The 22,184-nt window shown below is 37.1% G+C and overlaps 1 protein-coding gene across 2 annotated transcripts in view; it reads left to right on the forward strand.

The window, feature by feature from the left end:
* CYTH3 (cytohesin 3) overlaps positions 1-22,184 on the forward strand; it is a 52,817-nt gene that overhangs the window by 9,278 nt on the left and 21,355 nt on the right. For both annotated transcript variants that reach the window (XM_065684350.1, XM_065684351.1), the window contains exons 2-4: positions 17,931-18,013; positions 18,562-18,626; positions 19,049-19,115. In XM_065684350.1, coding sequence (XP_065540422.1) covers positions 17,931-18,013; positions 18,562-18,626; positions 19,049-19,115 — 215 coding nt within the window. The remainder of the gene's footprint in view (positions 1-17,930; positions 18,014-18,561; positions 18,627-19,048; positions 19,116-22,184) is intronic.

Genomic DNA, 22,184 nt, shown 5'->3' on the forward strand with positions numbered 1-22,184 from the left:
CGGCAGGTTGGACAGAGCCTTGGGTGACGTGGTCCAGTGTGAGGCATCCCTGCCCATGGCAGGGGATTTGGAACTAGATGATCTTAAGATCCTTTCTAACCATAACTATTCTATGATTCTATGGTAATTCTATGTTAATTGGGGAAAACTCATTCTGCATGTGGTATCAGTCACATATATGCCTAAATGGGTAGTCTGTGTTATGGAAGTATATGTTTATAGTCTGAAAAGTAACTTGTCAACATACCTTTATTTTTATCTAACTTGCTCTTCCAGAAGTAAGTTTTGACCTAGTGTACCACTCTTTTATTTATTAAAATTGTCATACCACGTACTTGCAACATTTTTAGGCAGCATCCAACATTTATCTAGGGGCAAGGAGAATATCTGTGCTTGTTTTCCCACCATCTCTTCTAATTCGTGCTGATATTCCTGAATTGCAGTTTGTAGAGATGCTGTTTCCTAAGTGGAAGTTGAACTGGTAGCCAAGGTTAGAGGCAAAGTACAGAGAAATGGCTGTTATGTCAATGAAAATGTTTGCAGTCACAGAAGGGAGGTACTAAAAGGTTTCAGGTACGTGTCTAGTTTGTTCCTTGTGTAGGTGTTGCTGATTAATTCTGTAATCTGGGAATCTCAGATAGGGTTTTGAGCCTATCTCCTATGTATTGCATGAGGTCAGCCTTTCTAGGCAGCTTGTGACATTTCAGTTTGCTGTAGATGTTTTAGCAAGGACAGATAAATGGTGCCTATGGAGTTGATTATTTTTTGGCTATAGGAAGTGGATTTTTGTGCATTAAATATAGTAACTTTCTTGTTTTAAATATCTGGGAGGAAGCTTCCCAACTCCCAGTGACTATTTTTTGTTGTTGTTTTAAATCAAAATACGTGTAACTCTCTTCATTCTCATTTTGTGCGATGTAAGTTGGAAAGACTGCAATGTTTAGTCTTGGTCTTGTACCAATAAATGACACAGTATCACATGAATGTTTTAGAAGATTAGGTGATATTTTAAAAGAGCAAACATTAAAAGAAGACTAGTTTAAGTCCTTCCGATGTGACTTCTAATATTCAAGGTAAAGACAGTGTAAGTTGTTACTGTTCTCTTGCTGAAAACTTCCCATTTGTATCTTCTACCTGTGTTGTAGGACTGAAAAAGTAATGTGTTACGAAGGGGAAAGGTTGAGTGAAATTGGTAATCCAAATTAAATACAAATAATACTCTGAAGTTTATGGAGCCTGTGGGTGGGTGGACTTGGCAGATACAACCACTGTGGTATGTTAGACTTGAAAGACCATATGGAGCTGATTATTTTCTGGCATTTTGTAGTAAAGATTTTTGAAGAAGGATTTTTTTTTTTTTAGTTTTTATTTTTTTTAGAAAAGGGGTAAAAAATAGTAAGACTAACTTCAGTTTGCATGAAGTAGTAAAATAGCTTGTAGTAGCATATGGAAAACCAATTTATTCAAAGGTAAGCTGCTAAAAGAAGTTATCCTACTGTTTTCCTATTGGCTCTCCTGTTTTCTGAAGGCAGCCAAAGATCATGTGCAGCTGGGAGTAATACAGGATCCAGCTGTAGCTTTTTTTTTGTTGTTCAGATGTCCGGTGATGGTCGAATCTGAGTTATTGTGTGGAAATTCAGTAAAGGAAAAGGGTAGGGTGGGAAAAAAGTGACTCTCTATAAAAATATTCCAGTAAAAGCAACAGGAACTAGGAGTATCCATTTCAGAACTCTGCCATAAATCCCATCCTGAAATACTTAAAACGCCTTCAGATTTTGCTGTAGACTAAGTCATCTCAGGGTTCTTGGTTTATTTTTTAAACAGAAATGAAGTTAGCTGATTGGAATGGGAAGGTGGCTGTTCTTTTAGGTTACTTATGGAAGAAGATACCAGTTTCTCATTTGCAGGATGAGGTTTCAGTTAAAACAAAATTCTTTACTCTTTTTAAGTAATGTTACACTATGTAGTGCCAGAATGTGAGTATATCAACTAATTTGATTTATGCTGTGTTTTGCTTGTCTTTGCTTTGCAAAGTCTGAGTAGGTAAGGAGGGGAGAAGCCTGATATTTTCCTGGAGAGTTTGGTTTACCTTTGGGGTGTATTTGGTGCTTCCAGCTCTGTAGACAATGCCTTGGTTTGAGATTAAATGAAATAAGTGAGCAATATAGCAGGTATATGGAACGGTGAGAATACTTCATGATGATCAAAATAATGCATCCTTTTTTCTTTCAAAACAGTTGTTTTTCCTCATTATTAAAAGGGTCATATTTCTGAAGTTTCTGTGTAATTGTAGCCAGTCATCCTGTTTCCTAGTTATTTGTTACTAGGGATGCCGGTGTAGAAATGCACTGTCCTTTAGGTATCTGCTTCCTTTCCAAATTTTCCTTCTGAACTTAACTTGCTGATGGAGTCCAAATGGCTACCTGTGTTTCAGAATTCTTGTACTATTACTCTGAGTCTTTAATTTTGGATGTTGTTGCTCAATCAGTTTGTAATTATGCTAGTCTAATTTAATAAGCTTAACAATCGTATACAAATTGTAAGTCCTAATTGACTGGAAGAGCTAGCTTGAAATACAAGGAGTTATTTCCATTACTAGTGAATTCTACTACAGTCGAACTACTGTCTCGAGCATAATCCTGGATAGTATTAATGCATTCCTTTCCATGTGCCTTAATTGGTTGTCAATAGCAATTCTTTTATTGGGAGGGAATGAAAAAGGAGCAGGATCTGTGGTTGGTCTGTTGACTTCTGGACAGTCTGGCATTTTGCCCCACAATGCTAGAAGATAACAGCAACAACAGTTTATTTTCCTTCCTGAGCTAGTAGGAACTGCTCTGTGCCATCAAAGGGGAAGTAAAATGTGGACAAAACACTGTGCTTTGAAGGCGAAACACTTCCAACAAAAAACTATTGCAATGCAAAAATATCTGTGATGTCCACATAGCAGTGTAAAATCGTTTTTGGAGTTCTTCAATGTGGTCACTGATACCAATTGTAAGAATGAGGATTTTGTTTCGGTGGCAGGGCTGCTGCAGGCTATGGATGAGTGACAATAACAGTTGATGCTATTTGCCTGGTGACTGAAATAATTCACACTGTTCAGTGTGCTTTGTGAATCTGCAGCTTTTTTATTTAATTGGCATGTATTCCTTTTTCTGTTTAAGCAAATGATGACACTTTGTTCTATTACTGCATCGGGTGATGTATGTGGTGGCTATATTTGAGCTTTCATCAGATTGTTTTCCAAAGACTCTTGTGAGTTTATCTTCTTTGTATTTAAAATTATTACAAGGCAAATAATTTGCTTTCCCTCTTTTTCTTTTTTTCTAGCATTGCCGTGATTAAATAAGCACTGCTACTTCATTTTATCATTGATTTGCAGGAATGGTAGTCAAAAGTATTTTCTCCAAGTTTTTCAGGATCATGATCTGTATCTGAATTGTGAAGAGCCTACAGGAATCTCTTTTGGTTTAATTGTTTTCTTGAAGTGCAGGTCAATTTACAGTGTATTTTGCTAAACTAGTTGTATGTAGGCTCTCCCAATGTCAAAGACCATTGAAATACAGCAACTAGAATAGGAAACTTTGCTCAAATATTTGCTTTGTGATGTTTTGGCTATATTCATGATGTATTATAAATAAGGTCAGAAAATATTTGTGGCCTAAGAAGAAAATCTGCCACCTGAATTGAAGAAAGTGGTATGATAGTCTTTCATCTTTGAGAGACACAGCACTGCATTTCAACTGTTACTGCATTGTATTTTTCTCTGTAGCTCATGTGGACTTAGATGTTTTTCTAATGTGATGGAAGAACTTCAAAAGGTCCTTCTCACATTTGAGGAATAACATTATGACAATTCTAGCAAAGTTTTGGCTTTTCAGTATTCCATTTTACATTTTGAAGAAAGGGTTTCCTGCTGAACAAACACATGTTAGCCTGATAGCATTTTCCTGTATTTGAATTGTGAACAGTCAAAAATGACTCAAAAGAATTTATGTTATAGTAGATACAGGGTTTTAACATAGAATATGGCATACAATAAATCTATTCAACTAATCGGTCTGCTTCCTTTCCCTCCCACCCCCTTGCAGCTGAAAGTTCATCAGTTTCTGCTACTATATCTAGCTTCCTCTTGAGACTTTCTGGAATAGAGTTAACAGTGGTGGCAGGCATTAATGAACAATGTTGTGATTATATTCTGCGGGTCTGCCTAAGTTGTCGTTTTTCCATTGCTAATAATTCTCATGGAAACTACGTCAGTCTATTTAGTATGAGCACATTATGTGTGCCATGCAGAGCTGCATGTTGTAGTGTTTAGTGAAAGCACGTACATCATCATTAAATCAGTAGAAAATATTTTTTAGATTTCATCAGTGACCAATCTGGCCATTTTCCATTTAAAATGGAAAATTTATGATAAGATTTTCTGTTTATAACTTCTTAGCTGGAATAATGCAGGATGGGTGGACTTCCACTGACAGTTTGAAATAATTATACTTTGAGGTTCTTTGGTGTATGATAAAATGTAATAACGCCAGAAAGATGCTGAGAGGACTGGAGCGCCTCTCCTGTGAAGACAGGCTGAGAAGGCTGGACTTCAGCCTGGATAAGAGAAGGCTCTGGGGAGACCTTAGAGCAGCTTCCAGTGCCTAAAGGGGCTAAAAGAAAGCTGAAGAGGGACTTTTTACAAGGACAGGTAGTGCTAGGACAAAGGGGAATGGCTTTAAAGTGACAGAGGGGAGATTTAGATTGGATATTAGGAAAAAATTATTCATTCTGAGGGTTGTGAGGTACTGGTTGCCCAGAGAAGCTGTGGTTGCCCCTTCCCTGGCAGTGTTCAAGGCCAGCTTGGAAGTGGCTTGGAGCAACGTGGTCTAGCGAAAGGTGTCCCTGCCTGTGGCAGGAGGTTGAAACTGTATGAGCTTTAAGGTCTCTTCCAACCCAAACCATTCTATGCATCTTTTTTTTTTTTTTTTTTTTAAGGTACAACTGTGGAAGAATTCAGAAAAAATAAAAATTAGTTGCTTTCATTTGTCTTAACATTTGTAATCTTTCACGATAAAATATTTGTCATACCTAATGACATCTAACAGCCTGATTAAAAACTTGTAGAGCAATGATTTTTTTGTTGGCCTTTTTTCTTTAAAGGATCAAAATACAACCTTTCAGAACTTTCTGGACATGTCGAGATACAGGCTGAACATCTGCAGCTTCAGTTGGTGTGGTACTTAGGTGTTGTGATTGAATTTCAAATACTTCAGCAGAGTTTTTAGGTCAAATTTATTAAGACATTGAAGAGATGGTAGGACAGGTGCTGCAAGTGAAGAACCTTGGAGAAATAGTTTGTGTAGAATCTTGAAGTGGACTGTAGATTGGCCTGTCTTAGATGTATGCTGTCAGGATTGTTGGTGACAAAAATCTATGCTTAATAATGTCATTACTTTTATTACCAACTGTTTTTCCTAGTGGACAAGAAATACTTAAAACAATGAGTTTATTTGTGAATGGTATTGTGCAGGTGTTACGTACTCATTGCTTTGTTGTCCATGTTTGTGAAATATGGAAGAAACTCTAAACTGCATTAGCAAGTTTTCTCACTACTTATTGCATGAGCTGTGTTGTCAGAATTGCAGACACTGTTGCTACAGACTGCTTAACAGAAGTTACAACTTGGTGTTTCTGGTTGCCCTAAAGCAAATTTGATTGCAAGTATGTTAATATGAGTCAGATATTTTCAGCCTTACACAAAGGTTGTACAGTTAAAGCTCATGCCAGGTGGAGCAGTACTCTGAATAAGAGAGTTACCTCTCTGGAAATGTGCTTAGAAGAGGCTACATTTAATCACCTTGTCTATGAAGCTAGTATCTGTGCGTAAAAGCCAAATACTTTCTGTAGGCTTTATTAATTTAGGAAGTGGTATTTTTTTATTGTTACCTTCTGTGTCATGTTGTGGGATAGCAGAACTAAAGCATTTGGTCCCATTCAATTGTTTTCCAGTCAACAAAAATGTTTCCTATTTGAGTGTGGCAGGATGAAGTGGAAATCTGAGAAGGAATGTTTATTAATAGGAGCAACAGGAGCTGGTAGATTTAAAAAGAGGTTCAGGGCTGAGGGTTGAGAGTCGAGTGTCAGTTAATTGCTTAAAGTTTTTAAATCTCTGTTCATTTTCAGGGAAAATTATTAATTCTGTATGCTCTTAATCAGAGACATTGAGAGTAATAAACTAAACTGCTATGGTCTTTAAAGTTGTAAGGGTATGATTTTTTTTTTTCTTGTTAAGTACTTAGCTTAAAATAATTAATTATTTGAAAGTAAAATGTTCAGATTATTTTTCACTGATCTCTGTAAAGAATGCAGTGATTTTGCCAGTATTGGGCAGAAAACAACAGCTTAGAAAGGGCAGCAGACCTGGCTGAAACTGTTAGGGAAAATTTAAATAGGAAGAATGTATTTATTTAAGCGAGGTTTTGATCAGAATGCCGGAAGATCTGCTTGGAGTATGAAAAAAACTTTCTGTAACATGGAACTTATGTCTGTACTTATAAGGATTCTAGCATTTGCTGAATGTGCTCTATTTTGGAAGTACAGTGAGCCAGATTTGGTATGCACTGCTGATGGTCTTTTGCCAAGCAAAGAACAGGAGACCAGGGGTTTGATGTTACAGTAAGTGGATCCATCCAGCAAACTTCTTGTCAGTGGACCAGATAAAAAGCTCTTTTATGTCTGGATTAGTGACCTGTCAACCTAATTGTTTCATGGTGTGATAGCAACCCGACAGTTCACAACAGTTAGTTGTACTCTTTTCTGAGTAATCTGAAAATGCTTTACCATCTTAAACTAAGTCTTATGATTCCTTTACTAACAGATCTACGAATAAATTCCTGACTTAGTGCCATTGTAGACCACAGGGCACATGGCCAATGGGCCTGTTGATGTAATAGCAAGAAGCTGAAGCATTTCAAGCCTAAGATGGCCAAGAAGAAAATATTGTACTACCTGTAGTGGATTTCTCTCCATGTACTGTAGCTCAGTGTTTTCCATAGCAGGTATCAGGGTTACTTTTTTGGAGGAGACTGCAGGATTGTTGAAAGCTTAACATGACATCAGGCCTCACTTTGTGCACAATGTTGTACGTCCTGGAATTTGTCTGGTTTGGGGGGAAAGTAGTTGCTACTTGAGGAGTTATTTGATGGGTGAGCAGTCCTGTATGGCACTCTGTACCTGCCTTTTGGAGGCAGTCTTTCAAGTCCAGCAGTTGCTCCACTGCTTTCAGTGTGCATTTCTTGGAAAATGAATAAATAGAAAGCTTCTGCAATAAATACTGCTTCTGAAATATAACTCCAGGGCTGTGTCAAGCAGGGATGATGGAAAGGAAAAGATGAACTTTGCCTTGCTTTTTCTGAAAATTGGATTTGTGTGCTTTAGAAACTGCCAGCAATCCTGCGTAACTGGCTAATGCGCTCCACTAATGAGCAAAGTACAGCGAGCAGCTCCCTTATTGCCAAGAGTAGATGTTACTGGAAATCTGTAACAGAAAGACTGTCTGAACCCCAACTATTATGCTGGGAACACGGTAGGTCTGATGAGCTGTGCCTGGATCTCGAGCAGGATTTGAGGGTACTGCTGGCAGGCAGTTGCAGGGGCTGAGCTCTGGGACCCCCCTGCAGCTGCTCAGCGACATTCCTGTCAATTTTCCATGCTGCTACTCGAAATGGATCTGACAGGAATGTCTGCTACTACTCTGGTGTGTTTGCTTTTCAAGTATTTTTTTCCAGGGTCTATCCTAGGAAAAAATGTAGGTGCCGGCCAGCCAACCATTTCCTCTTCCCAGAAACTGGGGTACTGTGGGAAATGGAGCCATTTTGTAAGGGCAAAGCTGAAACACATTGCTACAATTTGATTTTATTTTCTTCTCATAACATTTCAAAAGCTGAGGGGAACAGCATGTTCTTGTTTGCCTCTTCCTTTTCTAGGAGTTGAAATGATCTCTGCTTTCAGGAGTTGTCCCATTCTTGGTCCAGATGCCTGGATTGTGGAGCTGACAGCAGTCCAGATTGGCAGCAGGACATCTGTGGTTTGTCCAGTTGTTCATAAGGACTAGTGGGAGTTGTGTGCCAGCGGGAGATGCAGTATCATTGCTTTCCTTTTCATCCACACATATCCCTTGGGATTGTTGGAGAGAATGAGTGTCCTGACCTAGTTGACAAGGAAAAGGAGTAGATAGAGGGGGATTTGCTCTCCTGTCTGTAGTTTAAATGTTGCCTCGTACTCAGCAAAGTTGCTAGAAATCATCCCAAGCCCTATGAAGTGAACACAGAGCCAAATCCTGGTCAGTAACAACAATAGTTCAAGCAGTTCAGCTTCTCTGTCAATACGAGTTTTCACTTTTTGACCTGTTTTCCACCAGCAGTGTGCTGATAGCTCTCCCATGCTGGTCAGCTTTAGAGTACATACAGGATCACTTTTGTTCACTTAGAGGAGAGCAACTTCAGTGGCGTTGGTGGACTGGAGATAGTCCAGTGTTAAGCATTTCCTATTTTACATGAAAAGGGTATGTTGTATAACTCACAAAGGTGGATATTTGCTAATTTTCTGATCTGGATTTCAACTAGGTAATGGCTTGATATTATATAGCTTAATGTGAGCCTATTGAAGACTTAGTGGAAATCTGCTAAAGCTTGCTTACCTGAAGTTTGTAATTTTGCAGTAGGTTAAAACAGGTTTTAAAGTGGTTTTTAATTGCTGTCAGCATTGCCTGTATGCTCGGCTCCACCAGAAGTGAACTGTGCTGTTGTAGAAACCAGTCATGGATCCATCCAGTCCCTTTCCATCCCATTCTTTGTATAATTCTATGTAGTAATACACTGCACTTTCATTGAGGAGGAAAATAATACAAATTAAAAGGCACATGCTGCTTCTATTCAATGGCTTAAAAGATCTTACTCTTGGAAAGCAGCTACACTTTTTAATTTCTCAGAATTTTCCCTTCCTGCTGCAAGCAAGCAAAATCCACTGCTCTTTTGCTGCCCTTTGCACTGTAATGAGTGAAGGGTTTCAATTAAATATGTCATATCTTGATATGTCACTTAGCCATGCTGTACATACTTGGCATGGTGATCTGTTCCTTTCACCTCGTATGTAATGCCTGGTTTCCTTCCCAAGACTCCCACTTAAGAGTGGCTGTTCTGCACTGCAAGTGGATGAATTATATGCTGTCAACCCATGGTCTCTACAGGCATTATAAATGCATCACAGCATTATAAATTTAAGCTTATAAAACAGCAAGACAGTGCAAGTCTGTGCATCTTTACTGATGGTGCTTAGCACTGTGAAGTATTACATTAATCCCACATTGCTCTGATGTTACTGTTTTCCCTATTGAAAGAGGACTATGATGGTTAGATAATAGTATAAGTGACAGTGTATAGCTGGAACACTAATCAGAATGGTGGTTCATCAGATTCTTGAACAGTGATTGGTAACTGATGCTAATGAAGACACATGTTATCTTGGATAGTATTTCCTGCATCTGTGCTGACCTATTCATACCCCTCTCCAAAATGTGTACTGCTACAGTGTACCCAACATTTCCCTTTATAATTTCCATGTTAGCTAGTGTAATTTTTTTTCTGCACTTCTTAAATATGCATGGGCATGCATATTTTAACGCTTTATATTATTAATGAAAGTATTAATGTATTTGGGTAGGAGACTTAGAATGCTAAGTTAAACTCTGCTTTCTTTTCATATTCAGTAATTTGTATTTACATATTTTAGAAAGAAAAGTTGGCCTAGAAGCATCTTCTGATCTTGAAGCAAGAATAGAGTGACTTCAAAAGAAAAATGCTTCTAAAGGGAAATCTGCACATATCTATTTTTAATATCAGGTTGAACTACTTTTAGGATTTAGAGAATATGGCCTGTAAGGGTGGGGGTTTGGGGCTGAGCTTAGCTGGTTTTAGGGCTGGCTGACATTGAGGGAGTTGCTGTCCCTTGTACTCCCTGCTGCCAGGGGTTTCTGTTGTGTTGGCTTGGGCGATTCTGTGGTCCTTCAGTGAAACTATTTGGCCTACTAAATAGAGAAAAAACAAACCCAGAAAAAAAGGGATCCAGGCAGGGTTATATATCCAGGACCAGCAAGAGGCAAAGTGATGCAGGAACATACAGGAACCAGTACCAACTTGCTAGCTATGAAATCTTGCTTACAGATGGTCCCCGTGTGGTTTTTCTTCTTTCTCCTCGAGTGATGCTCCTTTATGTGCTTAAAGGTGGTTCTTCTACTTTGTTGTTGCAAAACACTTGGTTTCCTAATGGAAATACCCCAGATTGATGAAATAAGATACATTATTGAATATAAGATGTAAAGGAGGTAAATATAATGTAATAGTGGTCTTCAGTACTGCCTGTTCATAAAAAATAAGAGCATGGACAGTAAAAAAGAAATACTCAATAACTTAAACACACACTGCTTTCAAACGCAAATATCTGTGTCAATGGTGTAATTAGGAACTAAAAATCAAGGTGGGTGTCTCTCCAGCTCTTTCTATTGGCAAATCTATGTAGCAAAGTAAAGATGTAAAGATTTGAAAGTTGTTGTAAGGTACCTATTTGTGCTTCAGTGCCATTAAGAAGGGCAACTAAGCAAGGGTTAGCAGCTCATGTGAGAGCTATGAAAAACCTTTATACTCTCTTCTTCCACTTCACAGCTGTTGTTGCTCATGTTATCTACATATGGTTTGTAAAGGTACGTGTGCCTCAGTTGTTTGCTGCAAAATCCTGGTCCATCAAGTTCAAGAAATGCTTTTACTGTGGTTTGCACCTTATAGACAGAAGCATATTTGCAGCAATGGCAAGCTTTGCCTGGCACGGCAGCACTCTTCTGTGTGTGACAGCTGAAACTAAATGGGTTTTGGTAAAATGTGTATTGGATTTTATTATTTTTTTTCCCTTTTTTTCCTTGAGACCAGTTGTTACCTGGACCCTGATTTTGTACAATTTTAGAACTGCCTACTTTCTGCTTGACTAGGCATCTTGGCACTAATTAAATTATATATAGCTATTTCTGACCAGGACAGAAACTATCTTGCCTTATTTGAAGTAATTCTTGTGGATTATAATAAATGCTATTTGTTTTTTACAAGAGATTATTCCACCCTTGGCAATGCAGTTACACTGCTGTCTCTTTTTTTTGTATAGAGTAAAAATGTATTCCATATTCCCAATTTTTTTATGCCTTTGTTTGTTCTTTCAAGAGCACCTGGCTGTGAATCACTGGTATCATTAAACCTACCTTGCAGCAGAAGTGAAGAAAAAAAAAAAATCCTAAAGATTTACTGGGTCATGTCAGAGGGAAACAGTTTTCCCTAAATTTCTGAAAACATATTTTTATGTAGTAATAGGATTAATACTGTTAGGAATCCTCCCCAGCCATATTATTAGAAGCCCAAAAGGACAATATCTTAACAATAACTTGCCTGTAAAGTATGTCCTTATCCTAGAGTGGAAAAATATTTGCAGGACTGTCTTGTGATGGTGTGATTTCAGACGCTAAACAATGACAACGATGGATGCGAGTTCGAGGTTCTCTTCTGGGTTTGGCCACTAATGTGCTTTCTGCCCACAGTGTCCCTTGTGACTGAAAACTCTCAGAATAACTCTGTGAGCCATGGACTCAGCCCTAAATTCCTCATACCACTGGCCGCTCTTTTCCTGTATGTGAAAGGATGATGTGTACAAGATTATTTCCCCTCTTAATGGAAGTGTGATTGCTCCTATGTTAGAACATGATCAGCAGTGACTAAGTAGCAAAGATGAATGCAGAAAGGTAGTTAAAAGAAGGAAGCAATCATATGCAACTAGTTTTACTGATTGGATTTAATGCAGCTATAGTTTGATTTTGGACTGTGAAATAAATCTGTTTAAGAGGATGTCCTCCTACAAAAACTTCTGTGGAATTTTTAATAGCCACAAGTGGTCACAGCTTTGTTTATACATCTCATCTGAAAACTGGAAAATGTTCCTATAATTAAGTTGAAAAAAAGGGAGTGTGTAGAGGGAAAGGAAGAGGGAATAGCCTGAGAATATCCTTTGAGAAAAATGTCCTGAGACAATCAGATTTGTTCTGAGATGAATGTGTATTATTTTAAAGGCCAGAAGAAACATGTCTACCCATTCTGTGTATGGGTAAGGATAGGTTTGTTTAGTTTTCAGCCTTGCGATGTGTAATATCTTTATACTTGCAAGATATTTCAATTGCAGCAAAATTAAATTCAGTCTAATTGATCTTTGCTCGGAATGGGAATTCCAATTTGGGGCTGACATGCAAGAAGGAAAATATTTATCTGTATGAAACCAGAAAGTTAATTGAGCAATAGGAGTTAGGGAGTTGTGTTGCTTCATAAGCAGAGTTACAGAATTAGTGTTTTATCTATCATTAGATATTGTAGATGATCGCTTTCTGTGGGCTGTGGGTTATTTTACTGTGTCCTCCTGGGAGACTGAAGTCAGCTGACATGGTGGAGTGAACTGGCTTTTCTTTACACCTTGACTGGTGACTGCTGATCCAAAGGCTAGTAAGTAAGAAAAAAAAAAAAGGCAGGAGTTTTGGTCCATATAATACCATTCAAGAGGTGGAAAGGATTTAATTTTCACTGCTGAAAATGATTAATGTATATGGGGTAAGGACTTGGAAATGATTTGATTTTTATCCTTTATTATGTGTGTTCCTGATTTTTACTAACCTGTGTGACTTTCTTTGCAAGTTGGTCTGTTGCAGTTCTTTCTCAATCTGGAAAAGACCTTTATTGGTGCCTGCTTGTTCAAAAATGCTTCTTGTATCTTTGTAAATGTCAGAGTTGTGGGCTGATGCTCTTGTTTGGATACTGTACTTGGGTTGTCAGCAGTGGAAAATTGTTTAACGTGTTTAATTGTTTAAAGTGACATCACAACTGCAGGGCAATACACTGATTTCTGTGGCAAGCTGCAGTTGGGTTTGGTTGGGTTTTTTCTAACGCGTTTGGAGTAAACAAACGTGCATTGAAAGTATATTCCAATAAGTATTAGTTTACAGGAAATTCATTTATGTCTAGGTCAGTTGCAGTAATTGAAGAGAGACAGGCCAAGTTGGTGTGTATTAATTTTTTTTTTTTCCTTCGGTTTTTTTTTTCTTTTGGGAGGAGGAGGAGGAGTAGCAACACTGCTTGGCCAAGAATATAATTTGTATTTTCAACAACTTCATTCCACTTAAATATCATTAGGTATATTGACTTTCAATTTAGTAGCAGCTAGAACTCCGAAGTTTTAGGAAAAGGAAACACGCTCCCTGTAAACTAAATGGTTTTCACACAAGCGAGTTAGATTAGAACATTGTCTTTACTCAAAGATTAGAAGATAGCATGAAAACATACTGCAACTGCAGTTTGTTCACTATGCTGAATTGCTTTTGTTCTTTTTCAGTATTTAAATGTTCATGTTAACTCCTCCCATCCTGTCTACTTTGTGTTTAGATTGGTTAAGACAAAAAAACTTGAAATGACTCAGAGAGGATAGCTAGAAAATTTTTCTTACAGCATAAACACGGAATACATGCTCTATGAGCTCTTCTGCATGGGGGATTACATGAACACAAGGTTAGAAAAAGCAGAAGTGTTCAAGCTGCTGAGGACATAAAGGTGGCTTATGGAAGGTGTCCTGCCAGGGCAGAACATCACTTGTCATATATCTGCTGTATTTGCTTAGGTCTGTAAAGATGTTTTAATGCACTGTTGTTATTCATTGGCCATTTTCCATCTCCCATTTGCTTGCCATGAGTCTAATATCAGCTTTGACACAAAACAGCTTAACTGTGGTTTTCTATTTTTTTGAGTCAATAAAATGAATACTTTTCAAACTGTAGCTATCAAAAGTGCTTATTCCACTTTCTAAGAACACGTGGGTACCACAGCTTTACAGGTTTGCTTTCCAAAGAAAATTATTTTCGGGCTCTCACTGTGGTCCCTGTGTTGCAGGTTGCATAAGGCACTTCATGCTCAAGTCAGAAGAACTGATTGCCATTTGACGCTATCACTGAGGAAACGTTTTATCTATTTAGAAGTGGAATGTAGGAATTTTTTTATATTTTCTAGATGTTCATTAGGGATCAATAAAAAGCAAAGAACAATTGACATGAAAAAGAGTAGATCCTCACTTCTTAGTTGTAAGGAAAAGGTTTAATTAATGGTGGGTGCCCTTTTGTGTTAGTGTGGGGGTTGTTTTGGTTTTTGTTTGGTTTTAGCTGCAGTTGAGTATCTTCCACTCTTCATTTCAGGTAAGGTAGGCACATCCCCCAATATTACTATTTCAAAAAGCTTTATTGAAATAGAGAAATCGTTAAATTTTGGCTTAAGACAGAGAATCAAAACAGGGATAATAGACAAAGTCATGTAGCCTCCTGGAGAAGAGTACCTTCAGGTAATATAGGGAGTTGTGTTTTTTTTTCTGGTGAGTTCATTTTTCCATTGATGATTTCTCACTAGCGTGAACAGCAGCACTGAAGAAGGGAGTGGTGAAGCACAACCAATAGAAGGATGGGAATAACGCAGACATCTTCAGTGTCTTGCACACATGCCAGTTTATGGTGAGGATAGGATGGTGCACTTGGGAATCATCCTGTCAAGTCAGTCATCCCTTCTTTGTGCTGGGAGTGTGAGTGAAAGTAAAATATTGAGTATATCAATAGTTTCTGGAAGCTGAACAGTACTGTAACCTCCACTCAGCTACATCCTGGTTCTTTTATTCTTATCAGGGATACCAAAATCTTTTGGCTCTGGTATTAATACCATTATTTAAAGATGTTGTGTTGTTATGCAGTTTTCTCTTTAATACTGTCTTCTAAGTGCTCGCCAAGTGCAGAATTTTCTTTTCCAGCAGACTTTTCTTGTCTTGCATCTGGCAGATAAATACTTGATGTTATTTCCTAATGCAAAAGGCAGTCTGACTCCAGTTAGTTTATTTCCTTCTTGTCTAACAGCGTCATTAATTATACTGTGAGGGTTGTGTCTCTGCTGCGGCTGTGATCAGAGCAAAGGAAAAAAACCACAACAGACAGTCTTTGGGTGCTGGAGGGAAAGGATTGAGGTGTTTGGTTTCTTTTCTTTGGTGGGTTGCCTGAGCATAGAAAACTGTATGCAATCAACATGAATTGTGACAGCAGTTCCACTTGTTCTAGATATTCCAAACCTGTTCTGGGTGTCAAGAATTTGTGATAGCAGCTAATCCAGAGGTTTGATACCTCAGCTTGGAGAAAAATCAAGTACTGCCTATTAATTCTCTTTAATTCTTAAAGATTATTTTCTGTTTGGGTTCTGATTAGTATTTCCAGCTGCCAGCAAAGCTGAGAGTTACCAAAACATCTGCTGTGGCAGAAAGTTGAAAAATTAAAAGCTTTTGCTAATGCTAGTACTGCAAAATTTTAATCTAATTTCATCTACCGAAGTAAGACTGCAGAAATGCTTTTAAGTACACTTCAGCATACTTCCCAGCTAAGAGAGTGATTGATTATACACAGTTTGCCTTTTTAATAATCAACATTGGATAACAGTCGTAATTTTTTGTTTTAGTCAGTCCTTAGTTAACTAGTTGGAGTATTTGTGGTATGTGTATGTACACTGTGTTCATGTAGTCAAAAAATCTTCCCGAGTCTTGGAGTTTAAAGTTTTAAAGTATACACGTAGACAAAGATGTGATGTAGGCACGTGTATTTATAAGGTTTGATGTGAAAAGAATCTTACCAGTATTTGCATCAAAGAACTTTTTAGGAATGGGTGGATTGGGTGGACTTCTGATGAGATAAAGAGAAAAAGCAGGTAAACATATTGAAACCTGGTATTCGTTCAACAGAAGACTGTTATTTCCTAAACTGGAAGTAATTTAATCATGTTTGTATCTGGAGTAGTTAAATGAGATCATTTGCCATAATTACTTCATGTCTAACAAGGCCTGTTGCCATTTGGATTTAATGTTATGATTTGAATCATGAAAGGAAAGGAGCTTAACCACTGGATGTTGAAAATAACCAATATATTTCATTAACATTTGAACAAAGACTGTGTTTCAAGTGTGGCTTTAAAAATCTCCTGTCAAGCCAAACCTTTGCTTGTGATCCTGTTGCTACAGTCTGTGTCATGTGTAGGACACAAACAGCTTTAGCCATCCCAAGTGAAGGTGTTTGTTGTGTGTTGCTGCTGGGAGAGGGCTCCTTAAATATCTTAATAATTATTTTTTGTCATTCCGTCTTACTGAGGAATAAAAGGAGAAGCTGTTCTATAATTAAGGAGTTATTTCCAACAAAAGTGGGTAGCATTAAAACTGCTGTTATAAGATCATTGCAAAGGAGGTGAGTATTTGTGGTTAATATCTACTGCTGTACAAGTGAGCAGGAGTAATCTCTGTCCAAAGAAGTTTCTTGTTAGGGAAAGCCTAATGGCTCAAGAAAAGCAGAGGGTTTGTGTAAATAACTTTTCACATTTGCTGGTTGTCAGGCAGAGCCTGCAGCATAAAGGGCTGATGCTAGAGTGAATGATGGCCATAGGGGTGTAGAGAAACGTGTTTGCACCTTCAGTAGCAATAAATTTTTATCAACGTTTATATAACATTTGTTTTAGCACAGCCAAGGAGAAACCTAAAATGGACTTAAATACTTTAGACTCGCTTAAATGATGTTAAACAAAACCCACAAGTTTATGAAGCACTGTGTTAAATAATTGATTCTGACTGTGTGTTTATTTGTATATCCTACCGGTGGAAAGGATTTGCTGTTAAGAATGTTAGTAGTATTGTACTTACCTGCTTCTCTGCCCTTCAAAGCAAGTGAATGAAAGGGGTACTGCTAAAATTATGTTGTCTGAAGTCAGCACCAGGATACACTTCTTGTATAGAGCTTCGGCTATTCTTTGGCTTTTGTCCATGAAAGTTAATCATGTCTTTTGAATCATAATTAATTTACATGAATTTTGGTTTGTTACAGAGATAATTGGAATGAATCAGTCTTGAATATAACAATTAAGGTGTAGAGCCAAATCTTCCCACAGTTTCCTTTGTGCCACTTTAAGGATAGATTCTGTCCATAGTCAGAATAGTCTGCAGTCAGTTACCTTACTTAGGATTTTATAAAGTAGGATTCCAATAAATGATGGTTGTTGGTGTAAGGTTTTTTTCTTTTTTTTTGTTTGGTTGGTTTGGGTGGTGTTTTTTGTTTGTTTGGTTTTTCTTGGGCTTTTTGGGGTTTTTTTTGTTTTTGTTGTTTGGTTGGTTTGGGGTTTTTGTTTGTGGTTTTCCCCCTCCATCCACCCTGAAAATGATCACAGCTTAAAAAAAAGACAAACCCACATGCCCTGATGTTTCATGTAAACTTACTTTTCTTAATTGGGTTTATTCAGTCCTGATGTTTCATGTAAACTTACTTTTCTTAATTGGGTTTATTCAGTTTTCTGTGATGATGTATATTTGGAATAGTTAGGGTTGGAAAGGACCTTAAGATCATCTAGTTCCAACCCCCCTGCCATGGGCAGGGACACCTCACACTAAACCATGTCACTCAAGGCTCTGTCCAGCCTGGCCTTGAAAACTGTGAGGGATGGAGCATTTACAGCTTCCCTGGGCAACCCATTCCAGTGCCTCACCACCCTTACAGTAAAGAACTTCCTCCTTATATCCAATCTAAACTTCCCCTGTTTAAATTTTAACCCATTACAAAGAACAAAGAAGTTTAAGTCTGAAGTGTACTGAGAGATGGATGCCTGTGTAGTGTACTGCTATTTTGGCGAAAACTTCTCGGAACAGAGGCGGTTTGGAAATAAGGACTGTGCAGAAATTATTTGTTCTGTTTTCATGTGGGATCATCTCTCATATTTGCAAATGCTAAAAGACTCTACATTTTTGCTTTATTCCAGTGCCTGATGACCTCTCCATAGAAGAAAGAGAAGAGCTTTTAAATATTCGTCGCAGGAAAAAAGAATTGATTGATGATATTGAGGTAATTGATTTATCTGTAAAGATCCTTATAGGGCTGCTTCAGTAGATTAAGTTACAGTAAACTGCATACCTAGGTATGAATTCCAGATGATGGTTTTAAAAGCATATAAATGGCTTAAGCTAAATTCTATTAATGTAGAGGATTTACACATGATTTGTGTGCTTCTGAAAAAGATAACTTTTGTATTTAATGTAGTATGTGCACATGTATACAATTGATCTATGTAGTCAAGAACTTGTTAAACAGCAGATTTCCATACAGGGTATAAGTAAGTGAAAAATCTGTGTAAAGAAATCTTACACTGAAATTGATTTGGTCTCAATGCTCTTCCATGAGCACACACTGGGAGTTCAGATCCATGTTTAACAGTCAAATCAAATGTGGTAAAATCTCTAAGCTAAATATCTAAGGAAGCCACAAAATTAATCACTTCAGGTGACTAGCAATTATTAGAAAATAAAACCTAATTGATCATATTAATGTAAGATAGATGATTTCAAAAAGTGTCTTAATGTAGGTTAACATATTGTTCTTCCTTCTTTTGGCAGAGATTAAAATTTGAAATTGCTGAGGTTATGACAGAAATTGATAATCTGACTAGTGTAGAAGAAAGGTAAGTAATGGTAACATGGACATGATTCAATAAAACCTTGGAACAGGTCTTCCAGGAATAGCAAACGAAAATAGCTTTGTCACACTAAGTAAACATTGGATCACCTTTATTCGGTCTGCTATAAAGTCTCTAAAGCCTGACTTTATACTGTTAGGTTGTGCCATTCATTTGGATAGAGAATATGTTGGATAGAACATGAAATATTTCTGATTGATAATCATACAGTTCTTTCAAGTTGCAATTACTTGAAGGAATTGAAAATAGCAACATAATTTTCTGCTTCATAAAAAGTGAATGTCTCCATTTTGTAATAGAAAATACAAAGTAGCCAAAATACAATTCAAATAAGCTCACCCAAAAGTTGTTTTTGTAAAAGAGCAACTGATAACAGCTTATTGTTTCTTCTTTTTCTCCATGTGTAGCAAAACTACTCAAAGAAATAAACAAATAGCCATGGGAAGGAAGAAATTCAACATGGACCCTAAGAAGGTAGAGAATGTTTGGTCTGGGCTTGGTTTTGTTTGTTTTGTTGTGGTTTTGTGGAGGTTTTTTGGTGGTTTTGGGGTTTGTTTTTTGTTTTTTGTTTTTTTTTTTTACTTTTCAGGAATCAAGTTCCTGCGTGTAATATGATCTATAATAAATAGAGTTTTCTTGAGAAAACATTTCTGATAATGTAAGTTCATAGGCCTTATATGTATATCCTGTAACACACTGAGCAGAAGGTTAAATTAGAAGCAGTCATCTAGTCATTTGCCAGTTGTGTGCTTTTTTTCACTTAAGCAAACCTTTTTTGATAATGGAGACTGTTTATCAATGATCAAATATGCCAATATTGATTGAGCTGGCTTGCAGAAAGATTACTTGCACCTGATAGAGGTGTTCTATGTTGATATGTCAAATATCATTCTAAAGGTATTTTGATGTTTGGCTATTAGTGAAGCCACACTATTTTTTTTTTTTATGTCCTCTTTTTTTTATTTTTTTTCTAAAATACCTTTCACAGGTTTTTTAATTTGTTTTCATCCAGGCTTTTATATTTGCATATCTAAATTCTGTTTGTGGAAAAGGCATGTATGAATATCTGTTTCTATAAATATATGGGTGTACCTATATGACTTGTACAAACACCTGCAGGTAGAAATTTGGTTACCAGTTTGAAGAAGTCTGCTGTGCATTTAGCCAAGAAATAGTTCAATTTCTCTGGAGTACCTCTACTTTTCATAAATAGTTGTTAATTTTCAGGAAAATTCAGGGACATTCTCTTACAGACATCTCCTGATAGATTTAAAAGAGGTGCTTTGACATACTTGACCTTTAGCCTTGTCTTTACTTTCCATTTTACATTTTCCTTGTTTTGTTTTACTGTTTCATTTTGTTTGTGGTTAAGATTCCATTTTGAATTTGTGAAGAGTCTTCTTTGAGGTCTTCTTGGAAATTGTTTAGCATTTATTTTTCCGTGTTAGTTCTTGACATGCTTTCTTCCAAATTGTATTGAAGTCAGTTACATTTTGGTGGCTTTTCTGTAATGTTCTGTACAGGGATGGCTGCTATTCTTCAAGCTGTTTTCAATTTACCAGAAACACTCAAGTACTTTGAGATATGAAACTGTTTTTCAAGCTACTGACCATGTCTTATGTTTTTCTTTTCCATTTGGTGACTGTCTAACTTCTATTCTGTTGAGGGCAGAATACCCCCAAATATCCTGATAGTTTGCTGTTGTTCTCCAGCTCTTTCATGTCCTAGAAGTTTGTGGCAAAGTCACAGGATGATGTCAGATGCTTTCATTCCAGTGTTAACTATTTTTGTTACTATGCTTGCTGGGTGAAATTATTTCTATAAATAGATGCTGTGGCCACATTACTACTGTAGCATAATCTAAATGTGGAAGACTTACAGTAGTAAGTCTACTACTTACTTAATAATGTCTGTGAATTGGTGGTGGCCTGCAGTAGCTGGCTGCTCTAAAGCTAGATCGTCTTGTTTGCAGCTGCTCCTTTAAATTACAGGCAGCCAAAATATATGTCCTTGTAGTAGTATTGTGAAATTTAACTTGGGGTCATTGTGAAAAGGGTGTTTTTCATTCATAAAGGAAGGGAAGATGCTCTCCAGAGTTAGGAATGTGAAAGAACTGGGGTAATAATACCTGCACTGAATCCTCCAAGTTCTCTTCTTTAAAACCAAACAACAGAGGTCTAATGTTTTCAATTAGCAGGAGCATAGTGAGGTAATTTTCTTCTACCACTTTTATTTGAAGACCTTTACGTGTTCTGGTGTGTACGTAGAGAAATTCTCCCTCTTCCCCACACCCAGAAAACCCTCATTTGACATCGCTGTGCTAATTACAGTTATGTGATGTAATATCACATACCTTGCTGTTTGGATTTGGTTAGCCAAAAGGGATGTAATGGTAAAGTTTGTAAAGCATTTCAAGAATCCCTGCACAGAGGACATAAAGCTGTGCTTGAAATTCGCAGCACTGGAAATCAGTGCTTCCTGCCTTGGGCCCAGAAACTGGAATCCCTGTGACAAAAGTAGGGTTTAAATAACTGCAAAATTTGTAATTAAGTTACTGTAAAACCTATAAAATTCAAAGCAGATTTCATTGAAATCTGACTTTAAAAAGCAATGTAATATTTGTGGTGAATGTTGAATATTTCTGTAGCCATGAATTTTGTGTGGGGAGATGGAACCTAGTGCAGCTGTCTTCAGTCTCCTGTCTCTACAGAAAGAAAATTTGCATCAAGATGAAAGCGTAGGAGTTGATGGGGGTTTGGCTGGCCTATTTTACCATTTATTCCAGACGCTGGAGTAGTTGTCCCAGACAGATTGTGTTTCCTGTCTATTTGACTTCTGGTTCTTTAACATCTTCAGAATTTAAAAAAAAAAAAAAAATCCAGAAAATGGAAGATTATGTTGATTTTTTTTTTTTTTTTTTTTTTTTTTTTTTGCGCAGGGAGTAGTATGTTAAAGTGCTTCTGTGCACAGAATTTTTATTTTCCATGCTTCTTGTCATATCCATTCCAGTAACTTGTACAACGTTTTTAAAACTACTTTAGTCAGTCTAAGCATTAATAATACGCTCCAGGTGTTGAAAGTAGGAAACTGCAACTGCTATTTCTGGTATTTCTTAAGGAAGTTTCTTTGTTGGTGACAGAGCTGAGAACTTAATGAATAACTTGGTATGGGAAAAAACATAATGTTTCATAGTCAGATGATTTTTCTGTACAAATATTTAGTTATCAAATAAGCTTTGAAGGGGTAATTTCTGAGGGAAGCTCGGATATTTCTGCTTCAAGATAAAATGGATGTACTCTTTGAAACAAAATCATGTCTGTTCTGAAATGACTTACCAAAATACTAAGTTGTCAGAGTACTGGCCTGTCACTGAAATCAAGTTTTCAGATGGTGATAAAATTATTTTGAGAAAATTGTGTTCCAGAATTTTTATTTTTTTTTTTTCCTTCAAAGCTTTGGGCCCTGTAACATCACAGTACCTTTACTTTGTTAAATTAGGTCAGCAAATTGACTTTATTTTCTCAGGTAGGTAATAAGTCCATT

This window comes from Lathamus discolor, chromosome 6, assembly GCF_037157495.1.
Source record: "Lathamus discolor isolate bLatDis1 chromosome 6, bLatDis1.hap1, whole genome shotgun sequence".
NCBI classification, from domain to species: Eukaryota; Metazoa; Chordata; class Aves; order Psittaciformes; family Psittacidae; genus Lathamus; species Lathamus discolor.